The sequence below is a fragment of the Phaethon aethereus genome (assembly GCF_964289735.1).
Source record: "Phaethon aethereus genome assembly, chromosome: 1".
Classification (NCBI taxonomy): domain Eukaryota; kingdom Metazoa; phylum Chordata; class Aves; order Phaethontiformes; family Phaethontidae; genus Phaethon; species Phaethon aethereus.
In genome coordinates this window covers 161,127,314-161,142,251 of record NC_138575.1, presented here as the reverse complement: position 1 = coordinate 161,142,251, position 14,938 = coordinate 161,127,314, and the positions used below count along the sequence as shown (strand labels likewise).

The window sequence follows — 14,938 nt, the reverse complement described above, 5'->3', positions numbered from 1 at the left end:
TGTGTCTTATGTGCCAGATAGAAACTTGGACTTGCAGTGCTGCAGATGACTTTTTATCAGTGTAACACCTTTCAACTTTGAGTTGAAATTGGGGTTCTTACCCTGCTCTGGTTAACTGCCCTGAAACCTCTCAGCATAGGCTTGACTGGCTTTTAGGCTGACACAACTGAAGTCAGCGTTTCTGTGGGTCAGCCTTTATGTCCCTGCTGGGAAACCAAGTAATTACTGATCACTGTCATGGGAGCAGAAACAAAAGGAAGAGGCTACTTGGAACCTAATTGGAATATTTGGAGGAGAACTGTAAAAAAAAAAAGATGAGTTTTAGTCCTTAAAGGCATACATGGTATTATGACTTAATTTCAGTTTAGTTTCATTTCAATGGTCTTTCTTGCTCTTGTTTTTTAGAGTTCCTGCAAGTACTTTCAAAGCAGTTTGATTAATGCAAATCAGAAGGCATTCAGTGGTTTCCTAGATACCCTTTAAAATGTATTCTCACTTAACTTTCTTCTGAGTTCTTTTGGTGTTCTGTTGACTGGTTCCTGTCTTTGATATCAGTAGCACTTTGGAGGTCATTATATCAAGGCAGTCTTAAACCTGTAGATATTGAAATAAATTAGACAGCTGGGTGGTGCTTTATCTAGTTGGCAAATTCTTAAACCATTTTGATACGAAAAAGGATTGTACTACGATGCCACGTAATAAAAGAAAAATGTCCTTTCTAGCTTTTTCCCCACCCATGTTTTGAACAATTGATCAGTTTGGTTAAGCTGCTGTCTAATTGTGACCACTGATCAGAATAAAACCCACTGATGCGTAATTTCAAATGATCTAAAATAGGATGAAATTAGTCTCTTATGTATATAATGCGTTTGTCCTCCTATATAAAGCACTTAATATGCAATTGAATACTTTCAGATTATTTTTAATTTCACTTATCCAGAGCCTCAGTCTTCCAAGAATAATTAAGCAATTATTAATTAAAAAAAAATCATTGTGGATCAGTGCTTAAAACTCTAAAACATTGTGTAATGTTTTCTTGCTGCCTGTGTTTTTTTCCTGCTTCTCCCTGCTATGTTCAGGCTGAAGAGCTAGTAGCAGTGGAGCATGGCACTTCAGGGTTCAGACACTGTGTTGACCTGTTCCAGTGACTATTATTTATGGTTACTGTTCTAAGTAAAGGAGTAAAACCTGCCTTTTGCTCCTCACTTGAGATGCACTCTCCCAAGTTGTCAAGAGAGAATATGACAGAGATATTAGGCTAAATCAGGAATGGGAAGAAGTTCAGGCACAAATTGCGGTATAGGTTCCTTTCTATAGTCTCTCTTATCTATTTGTCTGTGTGAGCTGTTCTTCTCTTGTGATCCTTTCTGTAGTGCTTAATTGCACTGGCTCTTTTCCCATACTACTTTGAAGTCTGTAAGTTGTACACTAAGAACTGCTGGCCGCTTGATTTCTGAAGCATTGATGAAACTCCAGAAAGTTTTACTCTTCAATTTGTGTGAAAGAATTGAGTGACTAAGAAGCGCAGGCAGTTACTAGATGAAAGTCTATACAAAACTGAAGAGTAGAAAAACGTGTTTTTGTCATGTTTCATTTGACATGGGTTTAGTTAGTACTAGCTTTTCAATAATGGATATTGAAAAGAATCTGGTATTGCCACACGCAGTGTTGCCCAAACTGATATTGCACAATGCGTTCAGTGGTCTACTACCTGCAACTTTATAAAAATGGACAAATAACATCTAAAACCGTGGTGGCAAAGGGTGGGAACTAACAGCTGTGGGACACTAGAAGTTTGTTTATTCCTTTTACCATTCAGATCCTCAGAATAGTAACACCCCTGGAAACAAAGCAGTCCTAACTTAAGAGTACCTATTTAACAGCAAAGGTTTGCCTGATGATCTTCAATTTTGACAGCTTTTTACATTCCTACTTTCTAAGATCTTTTTAGACCCATCCTTTAGATGCATCATGAGAATGTAAAACTGTAGAACGAGTAGTTTTTATTCTTACACGCAATTTCAATTTCATGTAAATTGACATCTAATTTGAGGGAAGGGTTGAAAACCGAACACCTATCCAAAAAAGTGCTTGCTTTGTGAGACTCTTCATTGCTGTTGTCGTGGGTCCTTATAAATGCTATTAGAAATTGCTTGCATGCCTCTCCCTTCCTACAACTAATCCAGCCAATCCATGTGAGCATACTTCAGCAATTTTGATTGCTGCTGAGTAGTGAAAAAGTGGTTAGGAGAATGATGATTAACACATCCTGATCCCAGCATTGTGTACCCAATACATATGCAAAACTTAGATTCTACGAAGCCTTCCTTGTCCTAGCACACATCAGTCTGCTATTGGCCAAAGAACAGCTGTTTAGCTTAGTTCAGTGCCACAGAGAGCAAGTAGTGTGTAAAGGCATATTTGAGCAAAGTTCTAAGTCCTCTTATTTTCAGGGGGATTTTTTATCATCATCCTAACTTGCAGAGGGCTGTTACAAAGAATTTTTCCTTCTCAACCTAAAAAGCTGTATGTATCTTTTCGAAACAGACCTTAGTTTGATTTTTAAATTTTATAAGTATATTGTGACTCTCTAATCTTTAACTGCCTTGCATGAAAGTGTGGTTGACGTGTAATTGGTATACATAAAAGGCAGAGAGGGGGGAAGTGAAATGTTCCTATACTTGGTGAGTGATACCAGTAACCCATGTCCAATCCTGTGCAATAATTTAACCATGTGAGTTGTGATATATGAACTTTCGTATTCTGTAGCATATAAAGACTCACCAAGGCTCACTGCCAGCATGCCTATTTTGCTGTTGAAATGAAAGAACAGTAAATTAGGACTAGACTCTGCTTACAGAATTAAAATCAGCAAACCATTCAAGAGACTGAATTTGTTAGACTGAAATTGTTAGCATAATTGATGATGACTTTTTCAAGTACATGTAACACTGAATAAGATAGATTAGGTGATGGAAATTGCCATAGTGAGTTTGCCATAATAAGGCTTAAAACAATGCTTATTTCAGAATTGCAGTCTTGTAGCCTCTTGAGTTGGAGAGAGTCTCCAGCTGGTGATAGTGTTGCCAGAGGTGTAAGTTCACTAGTGTTACCTGTGAATCTAATCTAATTTCTTGCATGAAAATCTTTATTTCAAGATAGCCAGGACTTGCCTAGGAGCCTGGCAGTTACCAGGGATCTGGAAAAGCAACTACAGCATAGGTGAATTGTCCTTATGTAGATACTTCGTATACTGCATTTCATGAAAGAGAGTTGAACTTCACTGTTCGCTGCATGCAATTTAGGGTTAATTTGCGCATGCCATTTTATCTCTGGGATTGTAGAGGCCTTGAAAATACTTAGCATAGTTCTGGATCGAATCCATTGTTATTCTTACTTACCCCATATCCCTCTGTGGGCAGCATCAGATATTTCATAGGAGAACATGAGACACTCTAGCAAGTATATTTGCATGGCTTTGTCTTACCCTTGTACCTAATAACTAGAGATCAGACTCTAAAGCATGAAGATTTATAGCCTTTTGGTCATCCCTGCCTATAGGAACTTGATTTGTGCTCTACATATGTTTATCTATTACTTTTCTGCAGCTTTCAGCCACATGAACGCTCTGTAGCATGGGGTTCCACAGTCTAATGACATGTTATGTTGGAAACTATTTTATTGATTTTTTGCTGTTCCTTTGTTAATTTAATTGTTCTCTTGTTGCTGTTTTCCTGGCTTTAAATCAATGCTACTCTGTTTCTTATGCTTGTAATGGGTCCCTTTTTTCTGTGTCCACTTGAGTCTTTTTAAGCAAAAGATTTTCCAGATCTTGCTGTTTTTAATTATCTTCGCCTGAACCTCCTCTCAGCCAAATGACTTTGGGGAGGAGGTAGGCATACTATATTACTGTCGCTCTACAGAGCGAGAGTAGATCTATGTTCCAGAAAGAAACTGTAAATGTTAGTTACACATATCATACCAGACTTGACCATTTCTACTAGGAACCATATTCAAATGCCCCTTTCTGTCCCCTTATTAAAGCCTTTTATTGAATATATCTTCAGTTTGCAAGGACTGATGGACTCTTCTTGCCAGACAGTGTCAGCTGGTCTGATATTTAGCTTAATGTTATGATTTTCATTAAATGTACTGGAGACCAAAGGCTTGAAGAATTTTCTGTTATCCTAGAAATGTCAAAAACTTTCTAATCAGATCCTTAATTTTCAAATTTCTGTATATTCATTTGGGAGAAAGTTGAAGTGTACTGATCTGATAAGAAATTGTTTTAGGAAGTTGCTTTGAATTAAAATACTGTACTACAAAATAAACAATCATTGCTAAATCTGCTTTTAAACTGCATTCTTTGTTACTCTATTTTTCTAGCTTTCAGAAAACTAAGGTCCTGACTCATACCGATTTCAAGGCATCTTGTTCTGAGAGTAAAATATCCAGAGTTATGCACAATGCTGTCACATCTATGCTGCTCATGTTTTCTTAGTACTTGTCAGTTTGGGGAAAAACCTTTTTTTATTTTTTAAAAAAGTATAATAATCTGTTTTCTGTGATACTGATTCTTACATAATATCTGAGCAGCACACCCCTTTTGTGGTGGTCTGTTATTTAAAATGTACTGTATCAGAAGTGTGGAGAAGATACAGGTTTGCTTACTGACTCTCTTGACTGATATTTTATGAAGATCTGCTTATTTTTTCTGGTAGTGTTTAAAAAAAAAGTCACAGCTATACCTTATTTCAGCAGTAACAAAGGAATGAAATTTCCTAAAGAAATGCGAGCTTAAAAAGGTCAAATGCCTTTATTCATAAATCACTTTGCTACTTGGATATAATTCATTCGGTGCTTTTTTGGTATAAATGAAATGGAGAAGACAACCTTTCTTGGCTTCAGAAATCACTGCACTGACAGCTAAGTCTTGAAAAGAAAAATCTCTCTGCTCCTTTCCTTCCAAAGAAAGTGTTTTAATAAATGAAATTATTGTCTACTGGCGTTATTGGACATGTGGTCAGTTGTCATGTTCCTCTGACCAACTGAACAAAGTTTGAACTTCTGTCTAATTGTTCCCCGCTGTTAGGCTACCCTGTCATGATCAAGGCCTCAGCAGGTGGTGGTGGGAAAGGCATGAGAATCGCTTGGGATGATGAAGAGACCAGGTGAGATGCTGTCCAAAAGCTTGCCTTGATGAATGCTGCAGTTACTAAAGTCCCATTAAGCCACTGTGAGTTGACAGTTGAACAGATATGAAATGTTAAACAGAAATTTGATATTATTTGGTTTTCTCCCTTTCGTATAGCGAGTGATATACTTTGGGTTTGCATGTGTCTGTCTAAAATTAATTTTTGCATAAACCTTACAAAACATGGTCCATTAATTTGAGTAAAAAACCAACACGTAGAACTGCCTTTAGTCCAATGGTAGACTGTAAATAACATTTTGCTGTATGCCTTTCAGAATGCTGACATATTAATTGTCTGTGTGCTAGGTAGAATACTTACTGGCCCTGATTCTGAAACATTAATATGTGCCGTTAGCTCTGTTAAAATTGACGAGACTGATTATTCATGTGTGGAAACACATACAATATTTCCAGAATGTGCTCTAATAAATTGCATACTTCTGTGTTTAAAATATTTGTCTCGGAAAACTGTTGTGCTTTTGCCTGTTTGAAACAATGTTTGTTTAAACACACAGACATTTTCATGTCTCCTAATGGTTGTCTGAATCCTGAACACTTCAAGATGCTTTGTTATTGACTGGAGAAGTTTTACAATCCATTTTCTGATATTCTGGCAGTGAGGAGCCTGGTTTCAACCCCATGTGCCACTGATGTTACATAAAAATATGTTTTGGGATTTTTCAAAGGCTTGTAACAAAAAGCTAATTTGATCCAAAATTAGGTAATCTTCTAAATGTTTTCCTTTCCATGTGGAGAGAGCAGCACATATGCTGGAATCCACACAAAGTACAACTCAAATTTTCATTAGTTTAATTTAGTCACCTGCAAGATTTCCCTGTCAAATTTTTGTGTTCCCTATAAAATTTTTATTTGTCAAAGCCTAAAAACTGAAGAAAAGAACAGTAAATGGCTAGCAGTTAAATTTTAGATTTAAAGAAAACATGAGGGGTTTTTTTTGTACCTCACTATTTCTGGCCCATTTATATTAAGATCTAAATAGGAAAATAAGATATTGGACATTAGAATGAAGATCTATAATAACCTGCTTTCTTACAAAGTTGCTTTGTTACCACTGCTTTAGAATCCAAAATTACTGCCTTGAATCTTGTTCAGGTAGCAATTGCATATGTTGTACTTGGAAGGCAGGCATTCATTTCTTTTGCTCAGAAAGGAGCAAAGGAGCTTGATTAAAGTAAGTGTTTAAAAACTGAAAACTGGATCTAAAATCATGATTGTTAATTTTTTTTGGAGAAAAGTTATGGTTATTGTTTAGAAAGTCACCTGATACAGCTGATTGGTATCAACAGAAGCCAGCTAGGGATGTTCTTTTTTGTACATTTGCATACAAAATTAATCTCGTGATATCACTTTGACCCAGTGATATTTAGTGATGGTAGTTTGAGATGCTTGCCTTGTTTGTGGAAAGCCTTTGACATAACGTTCAGCTCCTTATTATTTGCCAGTGGTGCTTTTATAATAATCCTTTTGGTGGGTTATGCAAGCCTTGTCTTTACAGTGTAATTTTACAGAGTAATACCTAAAAAGTGCTGAGAGAAAGAACACACAGACTGAGTAACAGATTAACACTAGTTACTGGTCCTATGTCAAGGAGAAATACTTTAACTTTTAAAGGTGGGCAGCAATGAAGGCAAAATTAAATTGGCAAAATACTTCTTGCAGGAAGGTAAGTGAGATTAAGAGAACTGAAGATAGAAACAGACTTACTTTGCATTTACATATGAAATAGAGCATTTGGGTTTCTCTTATAGTCTGTCTTGAAGAAATATCTATGAGGTTGTAAAAGATTTGTTATACATGTCCATTAATTGCGTTACGGAAGTAAGATTTTTCCTTTTTGTCAGTCTGAAGAACAACAGCTGACTAAGGATTTTGAAGGTGACTCAACTTGTTAATGATAAAACAATGTTATTGCATGAAAAGTTGTTGACCTCCTCTATTGTCTTGCTGCATCTGAATCCATGTAAACCTAAAAATAAACTAATTTTCAGCTATTGGTAGACTGAGAACCCAGTATCTGAATGGCCTTTTTTGTAGTCCAGGGTTCATAAAATGAAAGAAGAGTGTGAAAAATGGATAATATTTTGATTTGTAAACTTGCTTTGGCTTTGTCATGTGGGATTAATTCCAAATGCTATTTGAAGAAAAAGCCTTATATAAACTAATTTTGTTTGAAACATACTTCTTGGATTTTCAGGGTAGTTGAAAAAATTTTCTTGTTTCAACTGGCTATGCATGATATTAAAAGAAGGCTTAAATGTATTGTGTGATGTGACACAGAAATAGCCCCTGGAAATGGAAGAGCGCTGTCTGAAAGACTTAATTGCTGTTGTTACAGAATTATTCACTGTGGTAACTCACTGGTGCTTCATTTTTCATGTCTCTTAAATATCTCCGGTGATGAAAATTTTGTTAGATCCTTTAAATATTATTATATTATTCCAGCTATAGCTAAGACTTCTGTAACTTTCAGCTAGTATTTCTAACTAGAAATACTAGAATAGTTTTACCGTTACATTTTTTTTTTCCTTGAAATTGCTCTTCATGTGAATGTCACTGTGGATGGCTGCCACGTTGCCCCCTACCTCTTTATCTGGGTAGGGCTGCTGTTGTATTCAGATATGAATTATCTCCCAATTCTGACTTCTATCGCTTTTTCCAAATTTCGGTCAAGTCCTAGTGTGGAATTTTACATACAGTTCAAGCCACTAACCCACATCTGAAATTAAAATAACACTAATTATATTATTAACTTCACTCTAATGCAATCCCTAGTCAGTTGTCTTGGTTTGGATAAGCTGAATTTAGGATGCCCTTTCTTCACATAAGATACCCAGTCGAAATTATATAGAAAAAGTGCAGACTTCTGAAGAGCAGTTTATATTGAATTCAGGTTTGTAGATTCTTCACAGGCTGAAAAGGTTCTGCTACTGTATGTATCTATAAGTACTTCTGTCTTAGTGTAACTAGTCCCAGCCTTGGTCTTGTATATGAAGAGCCTCTGTGCTTGTGTCCCAGAGAGTCTGATGTGAAAGTACTTTCCCAAAATAGGCAACATGAAGTTTGTAATGAAGTGCAACAAAACATGACTAGGGTAGGTGTCTGAATATCTGGAAGTTTTCTGCATTGTTCCTTCTTTGATTGTGGAGAAACTGAAGGCGCTCTTAATTTCAGTATGCTTCTAACAACTGTACTTGCAATCACGCCTTTAGGCTTCATGGCTTCAAATGGTCTGCTGACAGCTCTGGAAAGGAGCTCACTTGAGGAACCCTATCCTCTCCAAAGAACAGATTTAAATTTTCTGGCAGAGGTTGGGATGGATACAAAGATACTTACTGGCATGTAGGTTCAGTATCAGAGGTCATTATACAGGAACTACTGGCCCTTCTTTTAAAGTCCATGGATTTGCAGATAGAAATGTGTTTCCCAAGTTAGTAGTTTCAGCTGCAAACATGATAACCTCTTCGTTGGAGATTTGTACTGAATTTTCCAACAATCCCCTTTTGAGAAGTTTGAAGCTTTGTGCTAATTCTGCCCTCCACCCCCTGCCACCCAATTGTCTTGACTTCTGTAACTTTCCTAGACATAGAAGTTTTGTGTGCTTATCTGTTTTGCAAGCTTTCAACAAGGCAGCTTCTAGAAACAGATATTTAGGGAGATGAAGGTTTTTGCCTTTTAACTTATAATAACAGGAAGATATAAATTGTCCTGTTACTTAAGTGCATAAAATTGGCATAAGCACCAAAAAAGAATTTAAGTCAAACATCTGCTCTCAGATTCCAAGAAACCCTTATAATTTCTATTCTGTGGTCCTGTGGTACCATGCTATGTTTACTTCCACTGTTCCACAGTTGTTGCTCTTCATTGGGATAGTACAACAGGATATGTAAGAGAACTGCTAGCAAATTTGTTTTTGTAGTCTGCAGTTATTTTCTGCAGTTGCCCACCTTCAGAAACATCTGTTGAAGTTTTTTTCCTGATGTTTTAATCTTTCAGTGGCTCTGAAAGAATGAACAGTGGAACTGGAAGACATTAAAGTGGAGTAATATGTAACAAATCATTCTGAATCCCTACCTCCTTAGGCAATGGAAATATGAAGTGTGTGGTATGAGAGGACAAAGCTTTAAAAAACTGAACAGCGTTCCCTATTACAAGTGTGTCCATTGAGTTTTATTACTTTCCCAAATAAGTGCACTTGGCCTGTCAGACTGCTCTGCAAAAAAGGGAGTGTATGGGTTTGGCATCCTTGATCTGTCCTGCACAGGTATGTGCTGTAGAACTGTTCAGGTAAGGGGAAGGACTCAATTGGGTGAGTGAAGAACAGCGTTTCCTAAAAACTGGTTGATTTTTAAACACAGATTTCCATGCCAGCTACGTGTGTAAACATATGTAAAATGCTGTGACTAGATAACTTTTTTTATATTTGAAGTCAAGCCGAAGCAAAGGATACTGGTTTTGTGTGTAAAATCAAACAGCATTTGGGTATTTATTGGTTACTTAACCTGTCAGTCATGGTTTTAGATGAATTCTACTGTACTAAATGGTTATCAAACATCTGTTTTTTACTAGATGGCCTTTCTAATTCTGGCCTTGACAAGAAAAGACTATTTTCTTTTACTGTTTCCTGATATTGGAAACTGAAATATTACATGACTGCAGTCTTTTATTAGTGTCTGGCTGACTCCAAAGAAAGTGGTTGTTTTAATTAAAGCATCAATGCTGACTTCAGAGCTGGAGGCAGAAAGTTGGCATGGGCTATGTCACTTCAGACAACCACAGGAAAGCTTGTGGCAAGATCAATAAATGCTTTTGTACAACTTATTCTTCAGTGTGAATAAATGTAATGTAGGGAGAGAAGGGAACTTTTAAAAACACCCTATTCTGTTCTTTATAGAATCCTTTATGTCTGAAGGGACCTAGGGACATCATCTCATCCAGCTTCATCCTTAGGATAGAATCAGCACTGAATTATAAGCTGGTTGCTTAGAGCTCTTCCCAGTGGGGTCTTGCTTTGAGATTCCACAGCCTCTCTAAACAGCCTGCCCTGTTTCTCAGTTCTTTCCAGTATTTTTTTTCTTTACATCCAGTTGGAAACTTCCAACTTCAATTTATGACCACCATCTAATTTTTCTGCTATGCACTGCAATAAAGAGCTTGGCTCTATGGCCTTAGCAAACTCCTCTTTAAGTAATGGAAGGCTGCTATTAGATGTCCATTAAAACCATGTTGCCTTTCAGGTTCAACAAGCCTGGTTGACTGTGCTGGTTTTAGTATGCTCTGACCATCTACCTGAGTGTATCAAAGTCTCTGAGTACTAGCAGTGTCTAAAACTGGATGCAGTATTTCACATATGCTCTAACAGGTGCTGAGTAGAGGGTGATTATTCCTGCTGTTGGTCTACTAGCAGTGCTGCAGTTGATACAGCCCACTATTCAATTATTATTCCTTACTGTCAAGGGTGCACTGCTCACTTGTATCACAGCCTGTTATCCACCAGGACCTCCCAAGTCATCTTAAGCAGCCTGTACTAGGCTGTGCTAGGTACAGGACTTTGCATTTGTTGTTGTGGTAACTCATAAGATGCTTATGAGTTCGTTCCTCCAGAGCGTCTAGATCTCTGAAATGCAGCCTTGCCCTTGAGTATATTGATGACCCTGTTTTAATGTGGTCTGGTGGTGGTGCATTCCAGCTCAATAATAAAGAGGTTAAACTGGTCCCAGAATAATAGATTCCTGGGGAAATTCCCTTCTATTGGATTCCAGGTGGAAGGTGAGCTGCTAATTTTGAGCCCAATGATCTACCCAGTTTTCACCTATCTAGTTGTGGACCTTATGTAGACTGTAACATTCTACTTTGGAAACAGTGATGCTGTGGGAGACTATTAAGGTTTTGCTAAAGTTGAGGGAGGTATCTACTGTTCTGTAATTCATAGGTGTAGCCATAAAAGACAAGTAATACGGTCAAGCATGATGCTGTTGGTAAATGCAGTCTGTTCTCAGTCACTTTCTCATGTGTCTAGAAATAGCTTTCAGGAGATCTTTCTCCATGACTCTTCCCCAGAATTAAAGTGAGACTGACCAGATGGTAGTTCTCCTGATTCTTTCATGCTTTTCTCAAAGATGGGTGCAATGCTTGTCTTCCTCTAGTCATCAGGAATCTCTCCTGACCTCCAAAGCCTTTCAAAGATGACACACCAGTCTCTCAATAACATAAGCTGCCTCTTTTAGCATCCCAGCTGGTCTTATTGACTTGTATGGGTTAATTTCTCAAGAGATCCTTGATTCCATCCTCTTCTGCTACTGGTAATTCCTCTTCTTCAGCCCATCTAACGTCTGTGTTGAGAAGTTGTCCCCAGCATCTGTCGGAAACCTCCCAGCTTGCTTGTGGTCTTCTGTGTTGCTTTTCCAACACATGTCAGAGGTTAGTTTCCTGTTAAAGAATCCAAACCACCATACCGCCCCCCCCCGCACCCCCAACAACAAATCCCTCCAAACCACTAACCCCTGCCAGACAACCCACAGCCCAAAAAACCCAAAACAAAACCACACAAACAGTCAAGGTCTTGGAGACTTAGAGTTGCTTAAAGAAGAATTTGTCCACTTTGAGCAGGTGAACTGTTAACAAATTTGCACTGCAGTGTTACCCTTGCTGGCCCCTTTTTTGATTCATAACTTCCATCTCTCACCCTCTTGCCCTTTCCCAAGAAGGCATTCATGTATGTGACCTGCCCTTTCATAAAAATGGTAAGCCTATCCTGCTGCCTGTCTTAAAGATTGGGTAGCCATTCATGGCAGCACTGCAGTTGTGTGACCTGTCCCACCATGTCAGCTATTCTAAGGATGCTGCAGTTCTGTGCCTGCATGCAGGCTCCAGCTCCTCTTTGTTTCCTTGGCTACATGTCTTTATGTACAGCTGCTTGAGGTGGACATCTTTTGATTCGTGTGCGCCCCCCCACCCCTTGATGCCTCTAGGCTTTTACTAGTGTGCAGCTCCCACCAATGTGACCCACCCTGCCCCTAAGGAGAGGCAGTGGTGTTCCCTGCCTGCTTAGGCATGGGCTGTGGTGTCCTTTCAGCCACCCTGCTCGAAGTCCAACCTGGGTCAAGGCATCTGGTATGTGATAGGTACTCTTGCAGCCGGGGCTGTGGAGCCACCATGTATACTGTGTGGTGCCATACTGTCAGCAGTGCTCCAGCTTCCCGGCTCTGTGGCAGTGTGTGTCTTCCACTGGCTGACCTGGGGTGCGAGTTATCCTTGCGGCAGGCAGCTGTGTGCCCCTTTTCATCATGAACCAGTCTATGAGTTGGGAAACAGCTCACAGAAGCTAATGGAAGTATCTAAAAGCAGCAAATCTGCATATAGGTGACCCCCCCCCCCCGCCGAAACAAACTGCCACCGAAAGTTTCTGAGAACCTAAGAAAAACTTTAACAGAACATCTTGCCTGAATAAATAACTTGCAAAGAAAATGCCAACAACCCCTGCCCTGCCCCCAACATTGCTGGTAGAACTACTTCTACCACCAACTCCTCCTTATGAGAAACTACCAGAAGTATCTCCTGCCGAAGCTGCTCTTAGCTGCTGCTGTTTGCTGTGCTCCTTGCATACTGGCTCAGCTGGTGTCCCTGCAGTGTGGGGTGCCCAGTAGTGCCTAATGGACAGTCCATCCTCCCTGCCCCTCGGTCTAGTGTAGGTGGCTGGCACTGGAAGACTGTGAAGATGGCCATCTTAGTAAGTGGTTAGTGTTTGGAGTATGGGTCTGTGCAGAGCCCCTGCTCAGGAATCTTCTGACCAGAGTGCCTCTTTCTGAGGTTTTATTGAGTCATAGCGTAGATGTATCAATGCTGGTCTTCATATAGGTGAGGTAAATCAGCCTGAATGATTGTGTCTTGTCATACATCAGGGCTTGATTAGGCTGCAGACAGCATGTTGCTTGTATGGTAAACTGTGACCTGGGCCCAGACAGGGGAAGTCAGCTCAGGTTTCCCTGTCCCAAGTTCCCCTGCACTTTTCTGGGGTTAGGATGGGCAGGAAAGTTTTGGACTTGGTTGCACACATCAGTGCAGTTGTGCTGCGTGGGGAGCGTCTCCCTTGCAGTGAGGCTCTGTAGGGCTGCTGCTTGGTGAAAGGATAACGTTCCAAACGCAAGTTCCCTTTTAGCCAGAACAGCTCATGAAGAGACTCTGACCCATCTCCATTTGGATAGTATGATCTCTTTAAGGAAGGTGAAGTGTGTTTATGGTAATTTTTATCACTGAACAAATGCAACTGCACAGATTTGTAAGATACAAACAAGGTCAGAATACCTGACTGAGATAGTAATTCCTGTTACATATAATTTAAAATGATTTACAGGATTAGATAATTAGGCACCTGACTTTTTTAACAAGTATTGCAGTTTAGATTTCTAATTAGCACATACTTCAATGAAGGCAAAATAGTCAATTGTACATAAAACTGTGTGATAGAATGTTTACAAAAGGAAATGGAGCCTTTAATATAGAGTTAAAATAGCTCTAAATCTGTTTCAGTAAGCTTAAATACTGTGTATGGCTGTTCCTACCTCACTTTGTTTTTTTGGATGGATCAAGCAGTGTACAGAATAACAAAATTTGATGTCCCTCTTTCTCTTTAATTCATAAATTTAATATTAAACTTCAATATATTGAAAGATTGTACATTAAGTACAATCTCCAAAAATTATAGCATATATTATTCTGCAATCTTGAAAAAAAGATGAAGAAATACCTTCAAATATACGCATCTTTATACTGTAAACTTACTTATCTCATGGTTCTATTGTCTGGGTTTTGTTTGTGGAATTTAACTGGATTTAAGAGATGGAAAACACGGAAGCTTCAACTCAGTTTTGCTGTAGTTCTTATTCTGGGCACAAATATCAGGGCTGCCTGCTACATTTCAGTAGTCAATCCCACAGAAGTTTACCCCAGACTTGTCAATGTAAGTGGGACTAATAAGCCAGTTAAACAGCCTGTCAAAAACTTCTGCGGAGCCTTTGGTTCCCTGCATTATGGTACATTTCACCCTGAGAGCGCTGTGCATGAGGTTGGTTGTCAGCATTTTATCTTTAGGTTGTGTGTTCAGTGATTGAATTTACAAGGTCTGCAATATTCTATCTGCAGTTCTTTCATCTGATTAATGTGCAAGTAACCTCTGCTACTCCTAGAGTACTAAGAGGGCTGTGTACCTTAAACAGTGGTGAGCTTTCCCTTTAATTCTGTATAAGAAGTACTTTGTAATTAATGTTTTTTAAAATTTGATTACTTTTGCAGAAGAAAATGCCAACAAAGAAAATTCATACAAGTAATTGTTCTAAATGCTCTGACTTTTTAAACACACTGAAATTCACTGTGCTTTGAAAATGTGGTGGTTTTTTTTGTCTCTGTAAGACAAAAGGGATACTCGTTAAAGAATCAAATACAAATGGTAAAACTTGGTTTTTGGATGTGTGTGTTGCCAGATGACTGGAATGAATAAGTGTTCCTTCTCCTTAGGTACTTAAGAACTTGACTTAACTTTTTAAATACAGATGGTTCTTTTTGTTTCCATTATTTAAGGGAAGGTTTTAGGTTTTCATCTCAAGAAGCTGCTTCAAGTTTTGGTGATGATCGCTTACTGATAGAAAAGTTCATTGATAACCCTCGTCATATAGAAATCCAGGTTTGTATTATTATTATTACTACTACTATTATCAATTATTGTTTATT

The 14,938-nt window shown here is 38.6% G+C and overlaps 1 protein-coding gene across 1 annotated transcript in view; it reads left to right on the top strand.

Moving 5' to 3' along the window:
- PCCA (propionyl-CoA carboxylase subunit alpha) overlaps positions 1-14,938 on the top strand; it is a gene marked incomplete at its 3' end in the record, with an annotated part of 301,448 nt that overhangs the window by 92,124 nt on the left and 194,386 nt on the right. Inside the window, exons 9-10 of the mRNA XM_082013979.1 lie at positions 5,093-5,171; positions 14,789-14,891. Of these exons, the coding sequence (XP_081870105.1) occupies positions 5,093-5,171; positions 14,789-14,891 (182 nt within the window). The remainder of the gene's footprint in view (positions 1-5,092; positions 5,172-14,788; positions 14,892-14,938) is intronic.